Below are 21,159 nucleotides of genomic sequence, written 5' to 3'. Positions count from 1 at the left end.
AGGCCACCCTGTCACCTGGCCAAGTGTGAGGAGCTACAGCTGGGGCTCTTAGTTTTCCATGCCAATGGAAAAAAATGAGCTAATTTCAGGGAGGCTTCCAAGTTACTTTACCAAAAACATCAGGAAATATTAGTTGCTTCCTTTTTGCTTCCTTTTTAACGGATCATGTCTGCAGCCAAAAACTGAACAGCTGACATCCTTCTCTAGACCTCTTGTTAGCAATAGGGTATCTAAATTAGTGCTGAACATTTTAACTGCAAGCACAAAGACAAACTGTGTTCAACACTGCTTTAAAACTATGTTCGACGCTGGTTTTGTAGTATTTTTAATAAGGAACAGAGAGCTTATATTTTATGACCAAAATTATTTAAAATTAAACATGGCATGACACAGCACTGAGAGCCTGCTCTAAGCTTCAGCCAGTCACAGTCTGTTCTGTCTTCTGCAGTCCAGAACCCTTCCTTCCAATACTGGAGATGAGCAGGAACTGACTATTTAATTTCATGGGAAAGTTCACATTGCTAAAAAAATTCATTTTGAATTGGAACAAGAAGTTGGAAATGGAACATTTTTGCACAGAACAGCTTTTTGCTTTTTTTTTTTTTTAATTCTGGGAAGGGAGAAAACCAGCCAGGGAGCTGGCCACCCAGACAACCCATTAAAGGGGGATCCTGGGAACTGAGCAGACTGCCAGAAGCCTGGCCAGCTGGCAGGCAGGCTGGCAAGAAACCAGGCAGGGCAAACTAGTCAGTCAGTTTGCCTGACTGATTTTGTTGCTAGTTTCAGTGGAATCAACATATTCCAGTGGGATTTTGTTGAAACAGCATTTTCCAAAGGAAAACTATTTGTCAGAAAATGTCTTTACCTGCTCTAGCCAAAGCAGAGGCTGAACTTTGGTCTCTGCAGTCATTCCTTGTAGGTTTAGCTGCCCTAGTGTAAACAAAACTAAAGAGGACAAACTCTCTTCATTTTGCTCACTGGGACTCCTCACGTGAGCAAGGTGAGCTGGATTTGGTTAAAGATGTATTTAAGTTCCCCAGCTATGTTTAAAAGAGCAGCATAAATTATTGTTCAAATGTTGGCTACTCTAGGTCAATTTGGGATCCTGACCACTCTGTATTCTTGGATCAGTTCTGAGATGCATTCTGTGGCCTTCCTTGTCACTTTACATAATGGTGTGTTAATGATTATTCTGAGGACAGCTGGTACAAAAGACAAGACAATATACAATTCAAACTACTACCTGTGTGAACTGCACACGTTTGTCTAGTATCAGCCTTAATGAGAGTTGGACTGGACACAAAGTACAAACCTGGCACAAATTCTATTCTGCACAAATCTACTGAAGTCAATGGAATTGCAAGTTATAGCAAAGCAAAATATGGGCCACTATTTCTAGACAGATGTCATTTAGTGTTCCTTTGGCACAGTTATTCTCATGTCAGTGATTCAGTGAATATCACTTCCCTGTTTAATTATGTAGATGGTTTGTTGTTGTAATATGTTTTTTTTAGCTGTGGTAATCTTATTGCACAATGTTGTTTTCCCAGACAATTTCACAGAGAATTGTTGCCAAAGTAAACTAAGAAGAAAGCTGGACTTTGCCACCTGTCTTCTTTTCTCCTTATCTTTCAGAAACTTGCTCTGTTTTCCATTTACCACTGAGCTTCAGCAATGATCGTGTTCCAGCCTCACGTATATGCTACAGTTTTTATACTCTCAATCCTTCAGGCCTTTGCCTTGGACAGCTACATTGCAGCAGTGTATGAGCACTCTGTTATATTGCCAAATGTCACTGGGAGACCTGTTTCATCTGAAGATGCTTTGACACTAATGAACAAAAATATGGATGTTTTGGAAGGGGCCATCAAAGCAGCAGCCCAACAGGTATTGACTCTTGATTTTCTTGGTTATTTGCTTTGTTCCTGGGGGCAAGTGCTTAATTTAGCTGTTGTTTCAGGGTGCACACATCATTGTGACTCCTGAAGATGGCATTTATGGCTGGGTCTTCAAAAGAGACACCATTTTCCCCTATCTTGAAGACATCCCAGATCCACAAGTAAACTGGATTCCATGCACTGATCCTGAAAGGTATCCCTTATGCAGTATCTTTCAAATACTGTGTTAATGGTCCGAAGAGAAGTGGATTAATGAGAAATGCAAAAGACCTGAGAGGTCTTTTGAATTTGCCTCCGAGATTATCGTACACAACAGTTAAATAACCTTATGTCTACAATGTTCTGACTAACTGAACAGACAATTCAGCTAATGATAAGCATTTTATCAACCAGGCAGTCAGAGGCACCATCTTTCTGAGTTGCCGGAGGTGCTTGACCCCTGCTCCACCCCATGCCCCATCCCCACTCCACCCCTTCCCCGAGCCCCCTACTCTGCCACTTCCTTCCCCGCTCCACCACCACCCCATCAATTCCTCCCCTGTTCTGCCCCTCCCCGGAGTGCACCCTGCCCTCGTCCTCTCCCTTCCCCAGCATCTCCTCCATGCTGCTGAATGGCTAATCACTGGCACTGGCAGGGAGCGGGAAGCAGCTGATTGGTGGGGCCCGCTGGCTGGCAGGAGCTGCTGGGGGAGGAGCTGATCGTGGGAGGCTGCACCCACTATTTTTTTTCCGTGGGTTCTCCAGCCATGAAGCACCCACAGAGTCAGCACCTATGCAGGTAGTTATCAAGATGAACTCCATAGTTGAGCAGCAATGCACAACTCTGGGTGAAAGGTTATGAGGTAACATCATTAGTATGTTTGGAGAAGATTCTGGGGTAGAATTTGCCAATTCCCGTTCTAATCTTTTTTGTATATTTTTCTGAACACAATTTATATGTGAGTTTATCAGAGATTACCACGTGATGGAGATGCAGCATGGGGAGTAGCTGGATGGGAGATTTCTAAAGAACATCAATGTGCTGCAGGAAGTTTAGTTGATAGCTTTATCATTACTTATAGCACCTAGAGGCACCAATCAGATCAGGGCCCTCAGTAAGAGCTTCTCCCTGCCCCAAACAGGTTTTTCACCCTAAGTTAAGACAAGGCACAAGTGCGTAACAGGCTGAGGGAATGGAGGAGGGAAGAATAACTGTAACTGTGATGGGAACACAGAGCTGCATTGGCAAACTGCAGGTACAGTTTTCAGGATTTGTTTGTTTATAAAGGTATTCTTGGCAATTTACTCTGGTAGAAGAGGGATTTCAAGGAAGACAGAGTAATGGCGTTACAAACTAGGTCAGCCAAGGTACTGGGCATAAGAGGCAGCATGGAAAAATGCTTGTAGGAGAAGCAGATAACATGGGTTATCAGAACTAGCATTGTTGGTGGAACAGAGGAGGCAAAGGGGTAACATAAGATACAAGTGCAAATATGGAGCTTTTTGGGTGGGGGGAAGGTATGAAGAGCTTTAGAGGTATGTATAAAAGATGTGTACTTATTCGTGTAGAAGGGGGAACTAGTAGAGGAGGGGAAGTAACAGGGTCAAAATAACAATAACAATAACTTCTCCATGGAAAAGTAACACACATCAGCTTGCCAAAGTCTACGTTACTGAAGTCAGAGTTAAAAGTTTGCATTATATTCAATTGTGAGGAATGGAGTGTGTGGGGGATGGGTTACTGAGCATGTTGGAGATGTATGAGACTCATGCATATGGGGTGGAGTTTCTTAGGCTATGTCAGCACAGAAGCTGATAGCATGCTTCCCACTGCAGGAAGACAGACATAGACTCTAGAACTGGAAGGGACCTCAAGAGGTCATCGAGTCCAGTCCCCTGCCCTCATGGCAGGACCAAATACTGTCTAGACCATCCCTAATAGACATTTATTTAACCTACTCTTAAATATCTCCAGAGATGGAGATTCCACAACTTCCCTAGGCAATCTATTCCAGTGTTTAACTACCCTGACAGGAACTTTTTCCTAATGTCCAACCTAAATCTCCCTTGCTGCAGTTAAACCTATTGCTTCTTGTTCTATCATTGGAGGCTAAGGTGAAAAAGTTTTCTCCCTCCTCCTGATAACACCCTTTTAGATACCTGAAAACTGCTATCATGTCCCCTCTCAGTCTTCTCTTTTCCAAACTAAACAAACCCAATTCCTTCAGCCTTCCTTCATAGGTCATGTTCTCAAGACCTTTAATCATTCTTGTTGCTCTTCTCTGGACCCCCTCCAGTTTCTCCACATCTTTCTTGAAATGCGGTGCCCAGAACTGGACACAATATTCCAGTTGAGGCCTAACCAGCGCAGAGTAAAGCGGAAGAATGACTTCTCGTGTCTTGTTTACAACACACCTGTTAATGCATCCCAGAATCACATTTGCTTTTTTTGCAACAGTATCACACTGTTGACTCATATTAAGCTTGTGGTCCACTATGACCCCTAGATCTCTTTCTGCCATACTCCTTCCTAGACAGTATCCTCCCATTCTGTATGTGTGAACTGATTGTTCCTTCCTAAGTGGAGCACTTTGCATTTATCTTTATTGAACATCATCCTGTTTACCTCAGACCATTTCTCCAATTTGTCCAGATCGTTTTGAATTTTGACCCTTTCCTCCAAAGCAGTTGCAATCCTTCCCAGTTTGGCATCGTCCGCAAACTTAATAAGCGTACTTTCTATACCAACATCTAAATCGTTGATGAAGATATTGAACAGAGCCGGTCCCAAAACAGACCCCTACGGAACCCCACTTGTTATACCTTTCCAGCAGGATTGGGAGCCATTAATAACTACTCTCTGAGTACAGTTATCCAACCAGTTATGCACCCACCTTATAGTAGCCCCATCTAAATTGTACTTTCCTAGTTTATCTATAAGAATATCATGTGAGACCGTATCAAATGCCTTACTAAAGTCTAGGTATATCACATCCACCACTTCTCCCTTATCCACAAGGCTCGTTATCCTATCAAAGAATGCTATCGGATTAGTTTGACACTATTTGTTCTTTGCAAATCCATGCTGGCTATTCCCTATCACCTTACCACCTTCCAAGTGTTCGCAGATGATTTCTTTAATTATCTGCTCCATTATCTTCCCTGGCACAGAAGTTAAACTAACTGGTCTGTAGTTTCCTGGGTTGTTTTATTTCCCTTTTTATAGATGGGCACTATATTTGCCCCCTTCTAGTCTTCTGGAATCTCCCCCGTCTCCCATGATTTCCCAAAGATAATAGCTAGAGGCTCAGATACCTCCTCTATTAACTCCTTGAGTATTCTAGGATGCATTTCATCAGGCCCTGGTGACTTGCAGACATCTAACTTTCTAAGTGATTTTTTACTTGCTCTTTTTTATTTTATCTTCTAAACCTACCCTCTTCCCGTAAGCATTCACTATATTAGACATTCCTTCAGACTTCTCAGTGAAGACCGAAACAAAGAAGTCATTAAGCATCTCTGCCATTTCCAAGTCTCCCGTTACTGTTTCCCCCTCCTCACTGAGCAGTGGGCCTACCCTGTCCTTGGTCTTCCTCTTGCTTCTAATGTATTGATAAAAAGTCTTCTTGTTTCCCTTTATTCCCATAGCTAGTTTGAGCTCATTTTGTGCCTTTGCCTTTCTAATCTTGCCGCTGCATTCCTGTGTTATTTGCCTATATTTATCCTTTGTAATCTGACCTAGTTTCCATTTTTTATATGACGCCTTTTTATTTTGTAGGTCACGCAAGATCTCGTGGTTAAGCCAAGGTGGTCTTTTGCCACATTTTCTATCTTTCCTAACCATCGGAATAGCTTGCTTTTGGGCCCTTAGTAGCGTCCCTTTGAGAAACTGCCAACTCTCCTCAGGTGTTTTTCCCCTCAGTCTTGATTCCCTTGGGACCTTACCTATCAGCTCTCTGAGCTTACCAAAATCCGCCTTCCTGAAATCCATTGTCTCTATTTTGCTCATATGTGCTAGCTCGGCTTGAGCTCCTGATCTAGAAGTAGCAGAGTGGCCACAGTGGCATGGGCAGTGGCTTACGCTAGCCACCCACATATGTTGCCCGTGAGTGTTCGGGTATGATTGTACCCCTGTCAGCTGATTGACGGTCCCAGTGAAAGTGCTGTATGTGTGGTGAGGGATACAGTGTATTAAATACAATTTAACTGGAGCTTTCATTGCTTTCAAGGTTTTGTATGGCTGTGTGTTGGTCTTAACCATCTTTAACTGGTTTTTAACTAACTTTTTTGTTTGTAGGAGCAGACAGTATGCCTTTTGGTATGTAAGCCATGCCTCTAAATGAATTAGAATATTTGTGAAAGGATTAATATTTGTATTAGTTTACATAGGATCTCTCTTAAATCCAATTTGTAAAATACAGGCTCCTTATAGAGCCAGATAGCCTTGTGTATAATTTACATGCGTTTCTGTCCTCATTGCATGAAAGACGAGACTTTTAAAGATGAAGGTTTATGGGATTCTACCATCCCCTAGGCTCTGGAATGACACCAAGTAATAGATGATAGTGTTCCCAGATATTGACCTCTCAAGTCTGTTGTTGTCAGCCTGCTGAAGGGGTAAGGAGCATGATATTTCAATCCTGCATGTGTCCCAAGATTCATGAGGAAAACTCAGAGCATTTGCACAGTTCTAGGGCATCTGTGCTGAGGATCAGCTTCTCCATGCTGCTACTACAGCTCTCTCCTACTGGCGCTGCTGACACAGAGTAGCACTTGAACTCTGCCCCATGAGCCATCATCTTGGCTATAGTTTTAATTGTTTTTTATAATCCATTATATTTATAGTGACAGGTAAAGGTTGCTGCTGATGTTTTGAAGATCATCGTAAAAAACAGCCTATGATCATATATGTGAAGAGAGGTGCACTGTCTGGGGGAGCCGTGAAGAATAAAGAAAGCAGGCCCTACTCCTCCATTCCTTCCCATTAAACAAAAAGCATGTCAAGGAGAGGGATTCAAAATGCATTTCTTAGTGTTAAATAATTATACTGTAATACAAAGTTGAGAGAAAATTTTTTTCAGCAAGTAGATTTTGTTGAAAAAATGCATTTTTTGGTACTCTGAAACTATTCACAAACTTGACAAATAGTTACAGCTAAGAAAAACACGAATTGTTTTGATAAAGTCAAAATGCTTCATTCCTACTTTTCATTTCAAAATAAATTAAAATTTGGCCAATTTACAACACACACATGCATACACGATGAAAACACCCCAACGTCTGAATCGAAATATAAAACTAAAAATTAATTTTGAGTCCACTCAAAATGAATCAAAAACATAACTATTTGAAAACTGGTTTTATTTTTTTTCAATTTGATGACAAATTTAGGAAAAAATTGATTTTGTTTCAAATTGACCTGAAAAATCCATGCTACGTTCCGCTCTACGGTAATAGCCCCTGTCCAGTTTCAGGCAATCATGGTAGGTGCTGTACAAATACCTAGGGAGATGCGCACCCTGTTCCACGCAACTGACATTCTAAGGCCTCAATCCTGCTATAGGATCACTGAGGACAGACCCTTCCACCCATGCAGAAGTCCACTGAGGTCAAGAAGCTGTCCATGAATTCTGATAGCAAGCCTGCACAGCTCCAATTGCAGGGTTAAAAAATAAGCAATATCTGTCGGAAGGCCTTCTAGTACTCAGCTGCTCCTCTAAATGCCAGTGTTCCATTAAAATAACTTTGAAGCCTATTTTCTCATTTTTTCAGCTTTGAATTTAGTTTGATCCTGGTCTATATTTTGTTTTGTGTATCTTCCTTTTGCCAAAAATGAGCTAGATTTGCTCCTGCAGCAGTGCAGGAAAGGCTCAGCTGCATGGCAAGAAACAACTCTATCTATGTGGTTGCCAATATTGGAGACAAGAAGCCATGTAATTCCAGTGATCCCAAGTGCCCCAGCAATGGACACTACCAATACAATACTAATGTTGTCTTTGACTCAGAAGGAAAATTAGTGGCACGCTATCACAAGGTAAGAAATAACATGATACTGTTCTTTTCTGTCAGTCTGGGAGAGGAATCTCTCAAGATGTCAACATTTTTAAATATCAGGGGGTAGCCGTGTTAGTCTATATCTATAAAACAACCAGGGGTCTGTTGGCACCTTAAAGACTAACAAATTTATTTGGGCATAAACCTTTCATGGGTAAAAAAACCTCACTTCATTTTTTAAACTGCATTGGGAGGATTAGTTGAAATGGGATGGGGGCAGAAGAGTGCTTGCTATGCTGGAAGGTGTTAATGGCTGTCATCAACCAGTTCTTTGATCTACAAACAATAGCAAACTTGGTTAAAGCTGGAGTACTTGTGGCACCTTAGAGACTACAAATTTATTGAGCATAAGCTGTAGCCCACGAAAGTTTTATGCTCAAATAAATTTGCTAGTCTCTAAGGTGCCACAAGAACTTCTGTTCTTTTGGCGGATACAGACTAACATGGCTGCTACTCTGAAACCTTGGTTAAAGCTGCCAGCTTTGCTAACCATATATCTCCCTTTATCTCCTTCTAGTTTTCCTGATTTTCACCAAAATCAATAGAGTTCTGACCACTGGTGCCTAGAACATCCCCTGAAATTTTGGAGTTGATCTAGTGTGGTGTTCAAAAGTTATCACATAATAAACTGAGAAATACCATTGAGTAGCATGTTAGATCAGGCTTTCACTCAACCAATTATTCGAGTGGACTTGGAAACTTAGGGTATGTTTACACTGCAATAAAAGATCTGAATTATGGCCGCAGGGTTGGACCAAATCAGATGACTTGGACTCAGGCTGTGAGGCCAAAAATTGCAGATGTTCAGATTGGGCTCTGAGATCCCTCCCCTTGTGGGGTTTCTGGCCTAGGCTCCAGCCCAAGCCCAAATGTCTATGCTGCCATTTTTCTCCCACAGCCCAAACTTCGTGAGCCCAAGCCAGCTAACCCAGCCTCTGAGACTTGGTGCCATGGGTTTTTTATTGCCGTGTAGATGTACCTTTACATGTTCAATATGAAGGCTTTTAGAATTTTTTTTTTTTTTTCAATAATGCAGGTCACCTTTAGCAGTTTTATAAAATGTTTCCAGGCTATTGCATTAGGTGCCTTTTAACAGTTTTTTTTCCTATGTTTTGTCAGTATAATCTCTTTATGTCAGAAACGCAGTTTGATTCCCCCAAGGAGCCAGAGATTGTCACTTTCAACACATCTTTTGGAAAGTTCGGCATTTTCACTTGCTTTGACATACTTTTTCATGACCCAGCTGTGACTGTGGTGAGCAAATTACATGTGGATACTGTGCTGTTTCCCACTGCTTGGATGAATGTCCTACCACATTTGACTGCTATTGAATTCCACTCCGCCTGGGCTATGGGGATGGGTGTCAATTTACTTGCAGCTGATACACATAACACCAGCCTGGCTATGACAGGTAATTTGCTGTTTGGGGCAAGGTAAATAATCTTTGTAATTCTGGATCTTTAGGCTCTATCTCTTCTCTGGGATTGTTTGATGCTGCATAATATATTTCCACTGAAGCCAAAAACCCCTGTGATAACCTCATTCCTAGAGGGCACAGCAAAACTTACTGTGTTGTTTTTTTTTCTTCTCCCCTTCCTAGCTTCTCAGGAACTTCCTTAGTTCTTTTTACTGACTTGCTATGTATGAACAAAATCTTGCAGCTACTTTGCTTGGCTTTCCTGAGCTGTTAAATCTAGCTTTTTGCTGATAAACAGTCCTCTTCTATCTCCTTTTTCAATATGTGTCACCCTCAAATGCTCTCTAGTTCCACTAGTTCATACAAAGTTTTCAACAGCTAAAGAACAAGACTCATTTTGGACTACTATAAAATACAGTCATAACACTGGATAATAAATGAAAACCAGCATGCAAGATTCCATTTATACTAACCAAATGCAAGACTAGTTTGTAGCACCATTCAGCAATGTTCAGACCCTTAGAACCAAGTTGTCAGGGCTGTCAAAGGAGCACTGTTCTTCACCCACTTCTTTTAAAAGAATGTGACTTTGTGTTTCTGAGAACTAAGCAGATGGAATATGACCTTTTAGCCAAGGATCACATTTATATTTTGAAACCTATTAGATCTCATGCTTGCACAATTTCAGGGTTGGGTCACTGATCATATTCACATTGTCTGAAATAGAAGGGATGTCTCCCAGTCTTGCCCTCATCTGTGATACGAGGGCTTATCAATCTAGCAGATAAAGGTAACCAGATCAAAAGGGTGGAAGTTGAAGCTTGACAAATTCAGGCTAGAAATGAGGACAATTTTTTAACTGTGAGGGTGATTAACCATTGGAACAATTTACCAAGGATTCTGATGGATTCTCCATCACTGGAAATCTTTAAATCAAGATTAGATGATTTCAAGAAGGTATGCTCTTCTTCATCCCCAGCTGATGGACTTGAAGCAGGAATTAAAGAATGGAAGTCCTAAGACCTATGCTTTGAAGGACCTCAGACTAGATGGTGATAATAATAGTGCCTTCTGGTCTTAAATTCTATGAATATGGTATGCTTGTCATAGGATTCATCCCTTGCATAGAAACTCTTACACAGTGCTGACGGGAGTGTCATGCTGAGAACATCTGATATTTTGTCCCTCATGATCATTCGATTGGTAGAGGTGAAGAGCTTCAGGAAAGTATACAGGTGTGGCATGGAATCCAATACGCTAATAAATGGTCCAGTCTCTCACCAGGATTTGGCTTTATCTGGTCAGCCAGATTCCCCTAATGTGCAGTTCTCAACTGGGATAAAGCCAACACAGCCAGCTCCTATGCCATCCCCGTCCCAGCCCTGGGATAGGGCTGTAGGGTGAGTGTGTTGATCTCTGGCTGTTCTTGGCTGGTGGTTGGCCCTTTTGGGTTTGACATCAGCTAGCATAGGTCAGAGCAGCCCTCAAGCTGCTCTGTTCTGCAGTGGGGTCAAGCTGAGCAGAGAATCAGGGAGCCAGAATTGGATTCCTGACAGCACTTCATGCTGCCATGCCCATCCCTCTTCTGTTGTGCTGAGGAGATCTCAGCCGCAGTGGCGAATCTGGCCCATTGTCTCAGTAAGAAAGCCATGCACCCTAGGATGACCAGATGTCCCAGTTTTATAGGGACAATCCCAATATTTGGGGTTTTGTCTTGTATGGGCACCTATTAACCCCCACCCTGTCCCAGTTTTTCACACTTGATATCTGGTCACCCTAATGCACCCTGTCCTTTCTCTAGGAATTGTAAGAAAAGACTTGAGTTCTTAAAGATTTAATTTGGGAGGTTAATTTTTGGTAATGTTCTAAACACCATCATAGAATAAAACAGCATTGGGAAAAATGAAGGACAATATCATTCAATGGCTGATTATTTGGACTGAAATTCTGCCTGTCACTCACAGGGAGTGGTATCTATGCACCTGATGGACCCAGGGCATTTTCATTACAATATGGAAACAGAGGACGGTCACCTCCTGGTTGCGGAACTGAGTTCACTACCTCGTCTTTCTCCTACCTACCCTTCTGCTGTTAACTGGAGAGCATATGCCACAAGTGTCAAACGATTCTCACCAGATGACCGTAATTTCAGTGGAGTCATTTTCTTTGATAAGTTCACCTTCACTGAACTCACCAAGCCTGAAGGAAATCGTACAGTTTGCCAGAAAGACCTTTGCTGTCATCTTAGCTACAGAATGACGGAGAAGCAAGAAGATGAAGTTTATGTGCTGGGTGCTTTTGATGGCCTCCATGTTGTTGAAGGAGAATACTATTTGCAGGTAAAGCTTACTTTTGGGGACATGTGGAATACTTCATATATATGTTTATGAGACTTTGCATGGGAGATGCTTTTGGATCCTGGGAGAAAAAAGGGACAATGGTGTTTTCTCATGCTCCCCTGCATGGCCCTTTGGTTGCTAGTGATGAATTGATCCTGTAATTTCTAATGAGTCTGCTTGCCCTTCATGCCAAAAGTAGCAAGTCTTGGAATGGCCCTGGGTACCAACTCAGAGTTCATGTGGAAAAGAGGGACTTGATCTATATGGTAATAAATTATTCCACAATATAATGGATCTTTATATTCTTCACCTCTTTCTCTCTCTTCCTCCCCCACTCCCATTCACTTCACCATTTGCATTGTCCACTATGCTGTTTTAAAGACAGACTTCAGGATGGTAAGTAGCAGAAAGATGTCTAAGATGCTGCTAGAGACTTTGAAAATTGGAATGCAACAATCTTTTTCTGTCTCTTTCATCACAGTTGATCTTATCTGATGATTATGTTTTAAAATATCAGTTAATGCATTCAATTGTACAAGACGTTTTACTCAGCTGAGTTCACAAAGATTGAATTTTTTCTTATTTGCCATGTCATATCAATGAAGCATATATAAAGTATCAAAGTTTTATGGGAAATGTCCAAGGTTTTCCTCTGTTAACCAACACATTGGGAAAGACTGTGATTACCATTAAATGCCATCTTGCTGGAAATATTCATTTGTTTAGTCACATTACATAATATGGACTGTCCTTTGCTTTTTTGAGCAAATCTGTTGCATTGGCTAATTACTGACAGGTTCGTTTTAGATTTACTTTCGTCTATCTATCACCAACCACTTTCCTTACCAGTTGTCACAGATTATAATCCCATTATGTGTCTTGATGTTTTAGCCAACCTATATCTCCTTTGATACATTTTCAAAATGTCACTTTGATGGAATCAAAGTTCTTGTTCGATCCACTTGATAAAATTATTTTAGTTCTTGCTGAATGTCCAGTGCTGTGGACCAAGTCTTTTTTTCTCCATAAACAAGCTACAGCAGTTTATGCTACCTCATGTTCCCCTCTGAGACTCATGAACCCCAGTCTGGAGGGATTGTCTCTGGGAATAAAAGGCTAAGTCAGTCTCTGTACTCATTCCAACTTTGGCATCTCTGCTGAGATGGCTAGCACAAGGGTGTCAGTTGTGGTGCTGGCTTTATTACGTAGACACCTATCCACCAAGGATTGGATGGAGACATCCAAATTAACTTCTGATAGACCACCAGCCAGGCCACTAAATGATTTTTGTTGCTAATAATGTATATAAGATTGTCTGAGCTCTCCATCAAATAATTTGTTTTAGTTTTATTGGTAAAAAGTCAACTTTTCGATGGAGGAGTGGGAAAGAACAAGTGGAAACTCTTGAGGTGGCTCTTAGGGAGAGCATAAAAAGGGTCCAGGCCAAAGGTGCTGACTTTTAGTTTTCTCTGGGGTTCTCCACCTTCATTTTTCCCCGAGGTCCAGTTCCCACTCTGCCCCTTCCCCCAAGGCCCTGTCCTCACTCTGCCTCTTCCTGCCCGTGCTTTGCCCCCCTCTCACAAGGCCCTACCCTTGCTCTGCCTCCTCCCCTTAGGTCCTGCCCTTACTCTGCCTGTTCCCATCTCTGCTCAGCCCCCTCCCTGGACCCTTTCCTGCTCACTGCCCTTACTCTGCCCCAAGCCCATCTCTCAACCACCAAACAGTTATGGCTGGTGGGTACTGAGCACCCACTATTTTTTTCTGTGGTTGCGCCAGCCCCAGAGCACCCATGGAGTCAGTGCCTACAATATAGAAAACTGGAACAGTCTAGGGTGGAATAAGACAAAGGAATGGGGACAAAGTGTCAAGCAGGAGCAGAGGTTTCTAGTGGGTGGGTGGATCTGGAAAGGCTACTAGGCCAAATCCAGCTGGTAGAGAGAAACCACTGCCTTTGTATGCACTACGTGAGGGAGCAGAGAGCAGTGTGGAGAGAGATGCTGGGGAGAGGAGCTGGAGAGCAGGAAACTTTTTGATCCAAAAAGTTGTTCCTGATGCACTAACTTAGTGCATCGTTGGCATAAGAATTGAGCTGAGTTGGTACCATCTGGTCTTGAGGAAAATAAAGTCAAATTTTACTGTTAGTGAAATGGTTCTTCTAAATGCGTGTTCCTTTTCTCTTTCCCATAGATATGCACACTACTGAAGTGTAAAAGCACAGACTTGAAAACCTGTGGGCAGCCAGTGGCTACTGCTCACACCAGGTTTGAAGCATTCTCTCTCAGCGGTACATTTGGCACTAGTTACGTCTTCCCAGAAGTCTTGCTCAGTGGGGTTCAGTTGGCGCCTGGCGAATTTCAGGTAGGAGAATGTCTTTCAGCTGCTTCAAACTAGCTTCTCAGGGGCTCATAGGAAAAAGTAACAAAATATTGCAACAAAGTCAAAACAAAGCTAAGACAAACTTTTGAATAATTGAGGGGGAAACGTATTGGGTACTCTTTTGGTTTAGCAATTGGCCTCAGAAAGCAATTTGGCTTTGTATGTTATGGTTCTAAGACTTTACTTAATTAAACTGTTTCCTCAAACTATTTAACCATGTAATATTACTGCTTTGTTAATGGTTGTAATTTCATTATCTTCTTCTTTAACTAGGTATTAAGTGATGGACGTTTGATCAGTCAGAGTGGTACATCTAAACCAGTTTTAACAGTGACGCTTTTTGGGAGGTGGTATGAAAAGGACCCACCATAACCACACTTATTATTATTATTTCAGAATAACAATGTCCCATAATGCATCATCAACCTAAACAATAACCAGTGTGTTGTTTCCTGTTATAATTGTGCTTTGTTTAGTAAATATACAGCAGACTATTTCATTACTATCACATATTGCAAAATAAATCAGCTGTGACTACTATTTTATGACTATTTATCTTTTATCACCATTGAATAGCAGTTGCCTTTGTCTCACTGATTCTGGAATTTGTTTTTTCTAGCATGCAAAAAGCTGAGCATTATGTTAACTGCATATCAAAATACTTATATATTTTATAATTGTAGATAACTATGGGATTAATAAATAAAATAACTACAGGCCTGATCCTGCATAATAAATGCAAGATAGAAAGGCACACAAATGCAAGGAATAGAACCTCCCAGCATGCTGCCCAAGGATATGTGGCCTGCTCACTTCCTGTGCTTCTTATTGTGAGTCTAACACTCGCCATGCTTACCACAGCCCCTTCCTTTCGCAGTTTCTCCATGACCTTCTGTGTGCCATACCCACATGCTCTCTGAACTGTTGCACTATATTTAAGGCCCTTTGTTTTCAGTTTTAACTAGTTTTTATGGGAAAATCCCTGGGTCCAAAAAAAAAAAAGCCGTTGTTTGTTTGTTTGGGTTTTTTTTTTTTTACCAACTTTAAAGCAAATTTTGGAAATGCCAGAACTCCCTGGACTCAGCTACCTGCTCCAGAAGAAGAGATGGGTGGGAGTCAGCTTGGCGACTCTGACTCATCCCCTGGGAATATAAGGGCAGAAGGTTTTAAAAACTGTAAGCCAGAGTGTTAGAAGCCCTTTCTCCAGACAACAAGACAGCACTCACCCTCCTTTTGCTTGAAGTGGCAAATATCAGGTTTAGTTAGCCCCTGCTGTGGGCATTGTACTAGTCACTCCTTTTTGGTGGGGCTGGGAAGGAATTTTTCCCTCACTACCATATTGGCTTAGATGAAGTGGGGGTTTCAGGAGGGACCTATTATGGTGAGGAGGAATGGGAGCTAGACCATATGTCACAACTCATTTTGTAAGTGTGGGCTGGGTGTCCAATGCAGCTACTCCATAGGGAAGGTCTCCAGTGACTGGAAAAATAGCCTGGTAAAGGACTTAAAAAGGAGGTGCTGCTTAAAGGAATGGAGGTGTGTGAGTGGGGGATTCAGGGCTCCTGTGATTGGTATGTGAGGGAGCAACCAAGCCCACCTTTCTTGTAGCCCACCTTAACCTTCCTACGAGGTGGGTGGATAGTAAGGTCCAAGCCATGGGTTGGCTCTAGGACCTGGATAAAAACTAAAAGAGTGGGGACTGGTAATAGCCCTGGGTAGTTATGTAAATGAACATCACACTGCCTACGCTGTACACTTTTGTCTGCTGAGTAATCCCAGACATCTAATAATAAAGCTGCTGCCTGATTAAATTCATATCAACTGTAGCCTGTCCTTTCGGTATAGCTGGACAACAAATCATCCAAACCAACCTAATTTCCTTCTTTGATGGGATACTGGCCCAGTGGGGAGAGGAAGGAAGCAGTAGACACATTGTATCTTGATTTCAATAAGACTTCTAATGCAGTCCTACATGACGTTCTCATAAGGAACTAGAAAAATGTGGTCTAAATGAAATTACTAAAAAGTGGGTGCACAACTGGTTGAAAGACCATACTCAGAGTATTTATTAATAGTTTGCTGTCAAACTATGGGGATGTATCCATTGCAGTCTAACACAATTTTCATTAATTACTTGGATAATGAAGTGGAGAATGTGTTTATAAAATGTGCACATGACACCAAGCTGAGAGGGTTTGCAAGCACTTTGGAGGATAGGATTAGAATTAAAAATGACCTTGACCAATTGGAGAATTTGTCTGAAATCAACAAAATGAAATTAATTAAAGACAAGTGTAAAGTGCTACACTTAGGAGAGAAAAAAATCGAAGGCACAACTAAAAAAATGAGAAATAATGAGCTAGGTGGTAATACTGCTTAAAAGGATCCGGGAGTTATAGTGGACCACAAACTGAATATCAGATAAAAATGTGATGCAGTTGCAAAAAGGAGTATCATTCTGAAGAGTATTAAAATGAGTCTGCTATGTAAGGCATGGGAGGTAATTGTCCCACTCTGCACTGCACTGGTGAGGGCTCATCTAGAGTATGGTGTCCAGTTTTGGGTGTCACACTCTAGGATAAATTGGATAGAGTCCAGAGGAGAGCAACCAAAATGATAAAAGGTTTAGAAAACCTGACCTATGCGAAGGTTAAAAAAACTCAACCCGTTTAGTCTTGAGAAAAGGAGACTGAGGGGAGACCTGTGAGGAGCCTTCAAATATGATGAAGGCTGTTATAAAAAGGATGTCAATCAATTGTTTTCCACATCCACTAAAAATAGGACAAGAAGTAATTGGCTTAATCTGCAGCAAGCTAGATTTAGGTTAGATATTAGGAGAAACTTTATAACTATTAAGATAGTTAAGTTCTGGGATAGGTTTCCAAGGGAGGTTATGGAATCCCCATCACTGAAGGTTTTCAAGAACAAGATGGACAAACACCTGTCAGGGATGGTCTAGGTTTACATGGTCCTACCTCAGTGCAAGGAGGAATTGATAGGGTGACCAGACAGAAAGTATGAAAAACTGGGACTGTGTGTGTGTGTGTGTGTGTGTGTGTGTGTGTGTGTGGAGGGGAAGGGGTGATGGTAGTGGTAATAAGTGCTTATATAAGACAAAGCCCCAAATACTAGGACTGTCTTTATAAAATCAGGACATCTGATCACCCTACAAAATGACCTGTTCATGTCCCTTCAGGCCATATGAATCTATTATTTCAACAATTAAATATTAGAAAGGAAACAAAGTGGGGCGGCTTCAGGCAGGATTTGCCATGTTGGTTTTTGTTCCCCTTTTCCTTTTGTCATGAGTGAGTTTTATTCTTTAAACTATTATGGCTCAATAATGTTCAATGAAAATGCTTGTAACAATATTACGTTTGGTTGTTAGCTCATCTGATTTCAGGCCTAACAGTATATGGATGGCAGATTTCCAAAACAAATGATACAAAATATAACCTAAAATATTTTTTTATAACTCAAATTAACTGACATATTTCCATGAGTTATCACGAGCCATTTTGAATGGTTTGTCAGTAGGTGGCACCAGAACGACATGTTCTTTGGAAGTTTTGTGTTCCTCTGTCATTTGGGTGCTATATGTAGCAAGGATTCAGCAGGCGTGTAATTGCTATGGCTACTTTTTCTAAGTGCTGTTGTTGCACTTGTAAGCTTACTCTGTTAGAGTGATGTGATGGCTTTGAACAGCAGGAGGTGCACAGCCTTAAAGGAGTGAAGATACTTTAAAAAGATGGAATTTAACTTTTCAGAGGGTCCAAGGATGGGATCTACCTGATAATTATTTTAAAGCTGATGATAATTTTACATAATTATGTTTTTTATTAGATTTTGCCACAATGACATTCGTCCTTTTTTTTTTTTCTCCAACCCATTGCACAGCTCAATGCAGGTTCAGTTAATTTAGCAGTAGAAAATCCAGCGTTGATTCCAACTCTGCTTTCCAAAAGGTTCTGAAGAACTCATCAGCTTTGCTGGCTGTGTGCATGTGTGCAAGACAAGTAAACATGGCCACAGATGATGCTGTCCATCAGTGCAAGAACATAGATTTGGGCTCGGGTTTGCCAGTGGGCCAGCAGCACAGTCCATCAAGTGAGCCACCTATCCATGGGGAAATCAGTTTGATATGGATAAGAGTAAGGAGCTGTTATGAGGGACAAAAAATGCTCTCCATGTAACCATGTTTTGTGTGTGTGTGTGTGTGTGTGTGTGTGTGTGTGTGGTGTTGTTCTACACTTTGTCTTCTATGACTGCCTGTCACTTCAGGGTATGTACAATATTCCCATTCAAACCTAAAAAGGAGCTGGGGAAAGATTCTGTGTTGTGAAAAGACAAAAGTTAAGAAATGAGAAGCTAGGTTTTTTGGTTGCTTTTTTTTTTGTTAAATCTTAACAGATCAAGGGTTTTAAATTGTGGTAAGAGCAGAGCAATAATGAGGTTTAAACTACGAAGAGAAGTTTTTGGGAAATGAAAGAGTCTGTGGATTCATGCCATTCGCACCACCCAAAGGGAATTCAGTGATTGAAATAGTAACTCTAAGGCCAGGTTTACATTACAGAGCTATATCGGTATAACTATGTCACCCAGAGGTGTGAAAAATCCATACCCCTGAATAACATAGTTTTACCAGCTGTGTAGACAGTGCTATGTCAATGGGAGTGTTTCTCCAACCTATACAGCTATCACCTCTCAGGGAGGTGGATTCTTCCACTGTGCTGATGGAAGAAGCTCACCCATCAGCATAGTGGCATCTTCACTAAAGCACTACAGCTCAGCTGCATCGATGCAACTGCACCACTCTAGTGCTGTATGTGAAGACAAACCCCAAGTCTGTTTCATCCCCAGGGCCGGTGCAAGGATATTTTGCACCCAAGGCAAAACTTCCACCTTGTGCTTCCCCTTCCCCCACCTCCTCCCTGGAGCATTGCTTATTATAAACTTTCAAAAATGAATATTGCATAATGTGGCATTGTTCATTAGAATTAATACAAGCGGGTCAGAGGAGATGATCACAATGGCCCCTTCTGGCCCAGGGGAACCTATGAGCAAGGAGGAGGCTGAGAATGCCCCCAGCTCGCAGGGTCTCTAAACGTTCCCAGGCTCTGAGTACTTTACCCGCTGGGGCGGACCCATGGGCAAAGAGGGCAGAGCTGGGCTCTCCCAGGGAGCTGGTGAGGATCTCCTGGGGATCAGGGCCAGCTCCCCGCATTGGCACAGTGCCACTGGGGGGGGTGTTGGTTTTTGGAAGCGGCTCCTGCGCCAGCCCTTTCCCCTCTGTCATGCTGTGGGGTTTAGTTTCATTTTCCCTCGCCCCAGTTGGCGGCTGCATCCAGCCCCAGGCGTGGCATGTTGGAGCACGAAGCTCACCTGAGCTGAGGATCATGCCCTGCCTTCCCCAACGGCTCCGTCCCTCTGCCACACTGGTTGCCAATTCCGGCCGGCTGTCTCCTCCTTGCTCCGCCACAGGCTCCCACTGAACATCCTGTGCAATGCCCCTGGCTGCAGAGGCAGGTTTATTATGGAGGCCTCTCTCCCAACCCTGACCCACTCAGCTGACTCCCGTGATGCCAGACACCGCTTTTTGGCACCCCCAAATCTTGGTGCCCTAGGCGGCTGCCTAGTTTACCTAGTTGTTACACCGGCCCTGTTCATCCCTCATTCAGATTCTTACTTTGCTTTGATCCTGTTACTTCAAAATGAACCAAAAATGAAGTAGATTTTGGTGGTGTGTTAAAATTGTGATCTATCACTTCAAATTCTCAGGGGTTTTCCTGGTCCTGCTTACCAACAGGAGGTTCTGTATGGAAGCCCCTATCAGTGTCAGTCTGCAGACAGCCTGCTTATAGTAATGTGGAGTGAGTTGTGTATCTGTTTTAGGGAGCAGCTTGCTTTGCTTTCTCTCTGGTTTTGGTTTCTTTTGTATTATTATTCTGAATTCCAATTGGGGCAAGAAGGGAAAAGAGAACAGGGAACCTGGGGACATGCAGCCATAGGGTTTTTTTTTGCCATGTTTGCACTTGTTCATGCACTTTTTTCCCCCTCCTGAAATGTGTTTTTGTAACTGGTGTTTGGGTATTGTAATGGCAGGTGGCCTGCCTGGCAACGGGTGACTGTTATTAGAACAGAACACTTTTATACATAAAGCCTTTTGTGTCCTCAAGAAAACTTGTTGTTCTCACTGCATCTCATCATACAATCATGATGTGAAATAATAAAGTTAAATTCATGATCAGGAACAATTAGGAATTAGTAAGCAAACACTATTCCTCTGTACAATCAGGTACAACAATCCACACTTCAATCACTTCCTTATATGAATCCATGCTGTGAATCATCTTATGCCCTCAACCCCCATTTCATAAGTCATGTCATTCATAACTTCATTGCATAGCAATAAAGCTCCCACACCCTGTAATCAGTTAGTCCTCCTCCCTAGCACATTCACAGAGGTCCTAGACCTCCTCTTCCATTGGACCACGCAAGGCCCCAGTGTGGGAGCACAAAGCATCCCTGACTTCAGTAACCCAGGTGCATCCAGCTCCAGTTGTGGTAGCTGCACTTTCTGGCTGAAGGGACCAGTTCAGCATCCCCTTGCTGTCATGGGTCCATTCAGGGGGAAATGACTCACCGCTGGCTTCACAAAGATTGTGAAGATCGCAGGAAGCCACAGTAAAGCAGGCAATATTGATGACACTGGTGTCCAAATAGGTCTGTAGACATCTCTGAAAGCACATTCAACAACCATTCTGCACCTGCTGAGAGTGTAAGTAAACCATCTTTTCAAAGGCCTCTGAAATCAGGGTATGGTTTCATAAGCCCAGGCAAAAGGTGGTAGATGGGGTCCCCCAGATTAACGGTGGGAGTGGTAATTCTGTTTATGACAATGTCATTTGGTGGGAATAGTGTCCCAGCCTGTCCATGAATGTAGACTCCTGATTGATGAAAAAAATTGGCATCATGAACTTTCCCAGTGCAGCCCACGCTGACATTCATAAATCGACCTTTGTGGTCCATAAGGGTCTGAATAACAATGGAGTATAGGATCTTTTTCAGCTTATATTGTCACATGCTCCTTGAGGAG

General features: G+C 42.2%; 1 protein-coding gene across 1 annotated transcript; it reads left to right on the top strand.

The window, feature by feature from the left end:
• Nucleotides 1-1,600: 1,600 nt before the first annotated feature.
• VNN1 (vanin 1) lies at nt 1,601-14,603 on the top strand. Its single transcript, XM_030556329.1, is given in 8 exon segments — nt 1,601-1,887; nt 1,961-2,091; nt 7,719-7,911; nt 9,051-9,342; nt 11,313-11,335; nt 11,337-11,687; nt 13,875-14,045; nt 14,337-14,603. Coding segments are annotated over 8 exon segments (1,473 nt in total). The 5' UTR covers nt 1,601-1,674; the 3' UTR covers nt 14,436-14,603.
• Nucleotides 14,604-21,159: the final 6,556 nt, after the last annotated feature.

This window comes from Gopherus evgoodei, chromosome 3, assembly GCF_007399415.2.
Source record: "Gopherus evgoodei ecotype Sinaloan lineage chromosome 3, rGopEvg1_v1.p, whole genome shotgun sequence".
NCBI classification, from domain to species: Eukaryota; Metazoa; Chordata; order Testudines; family Testudinidae; genus Gopherus; species Gopherus evgoodei.
This window is presented reverse-complemented; position numbering and strand designations above follow the sequence as displayed.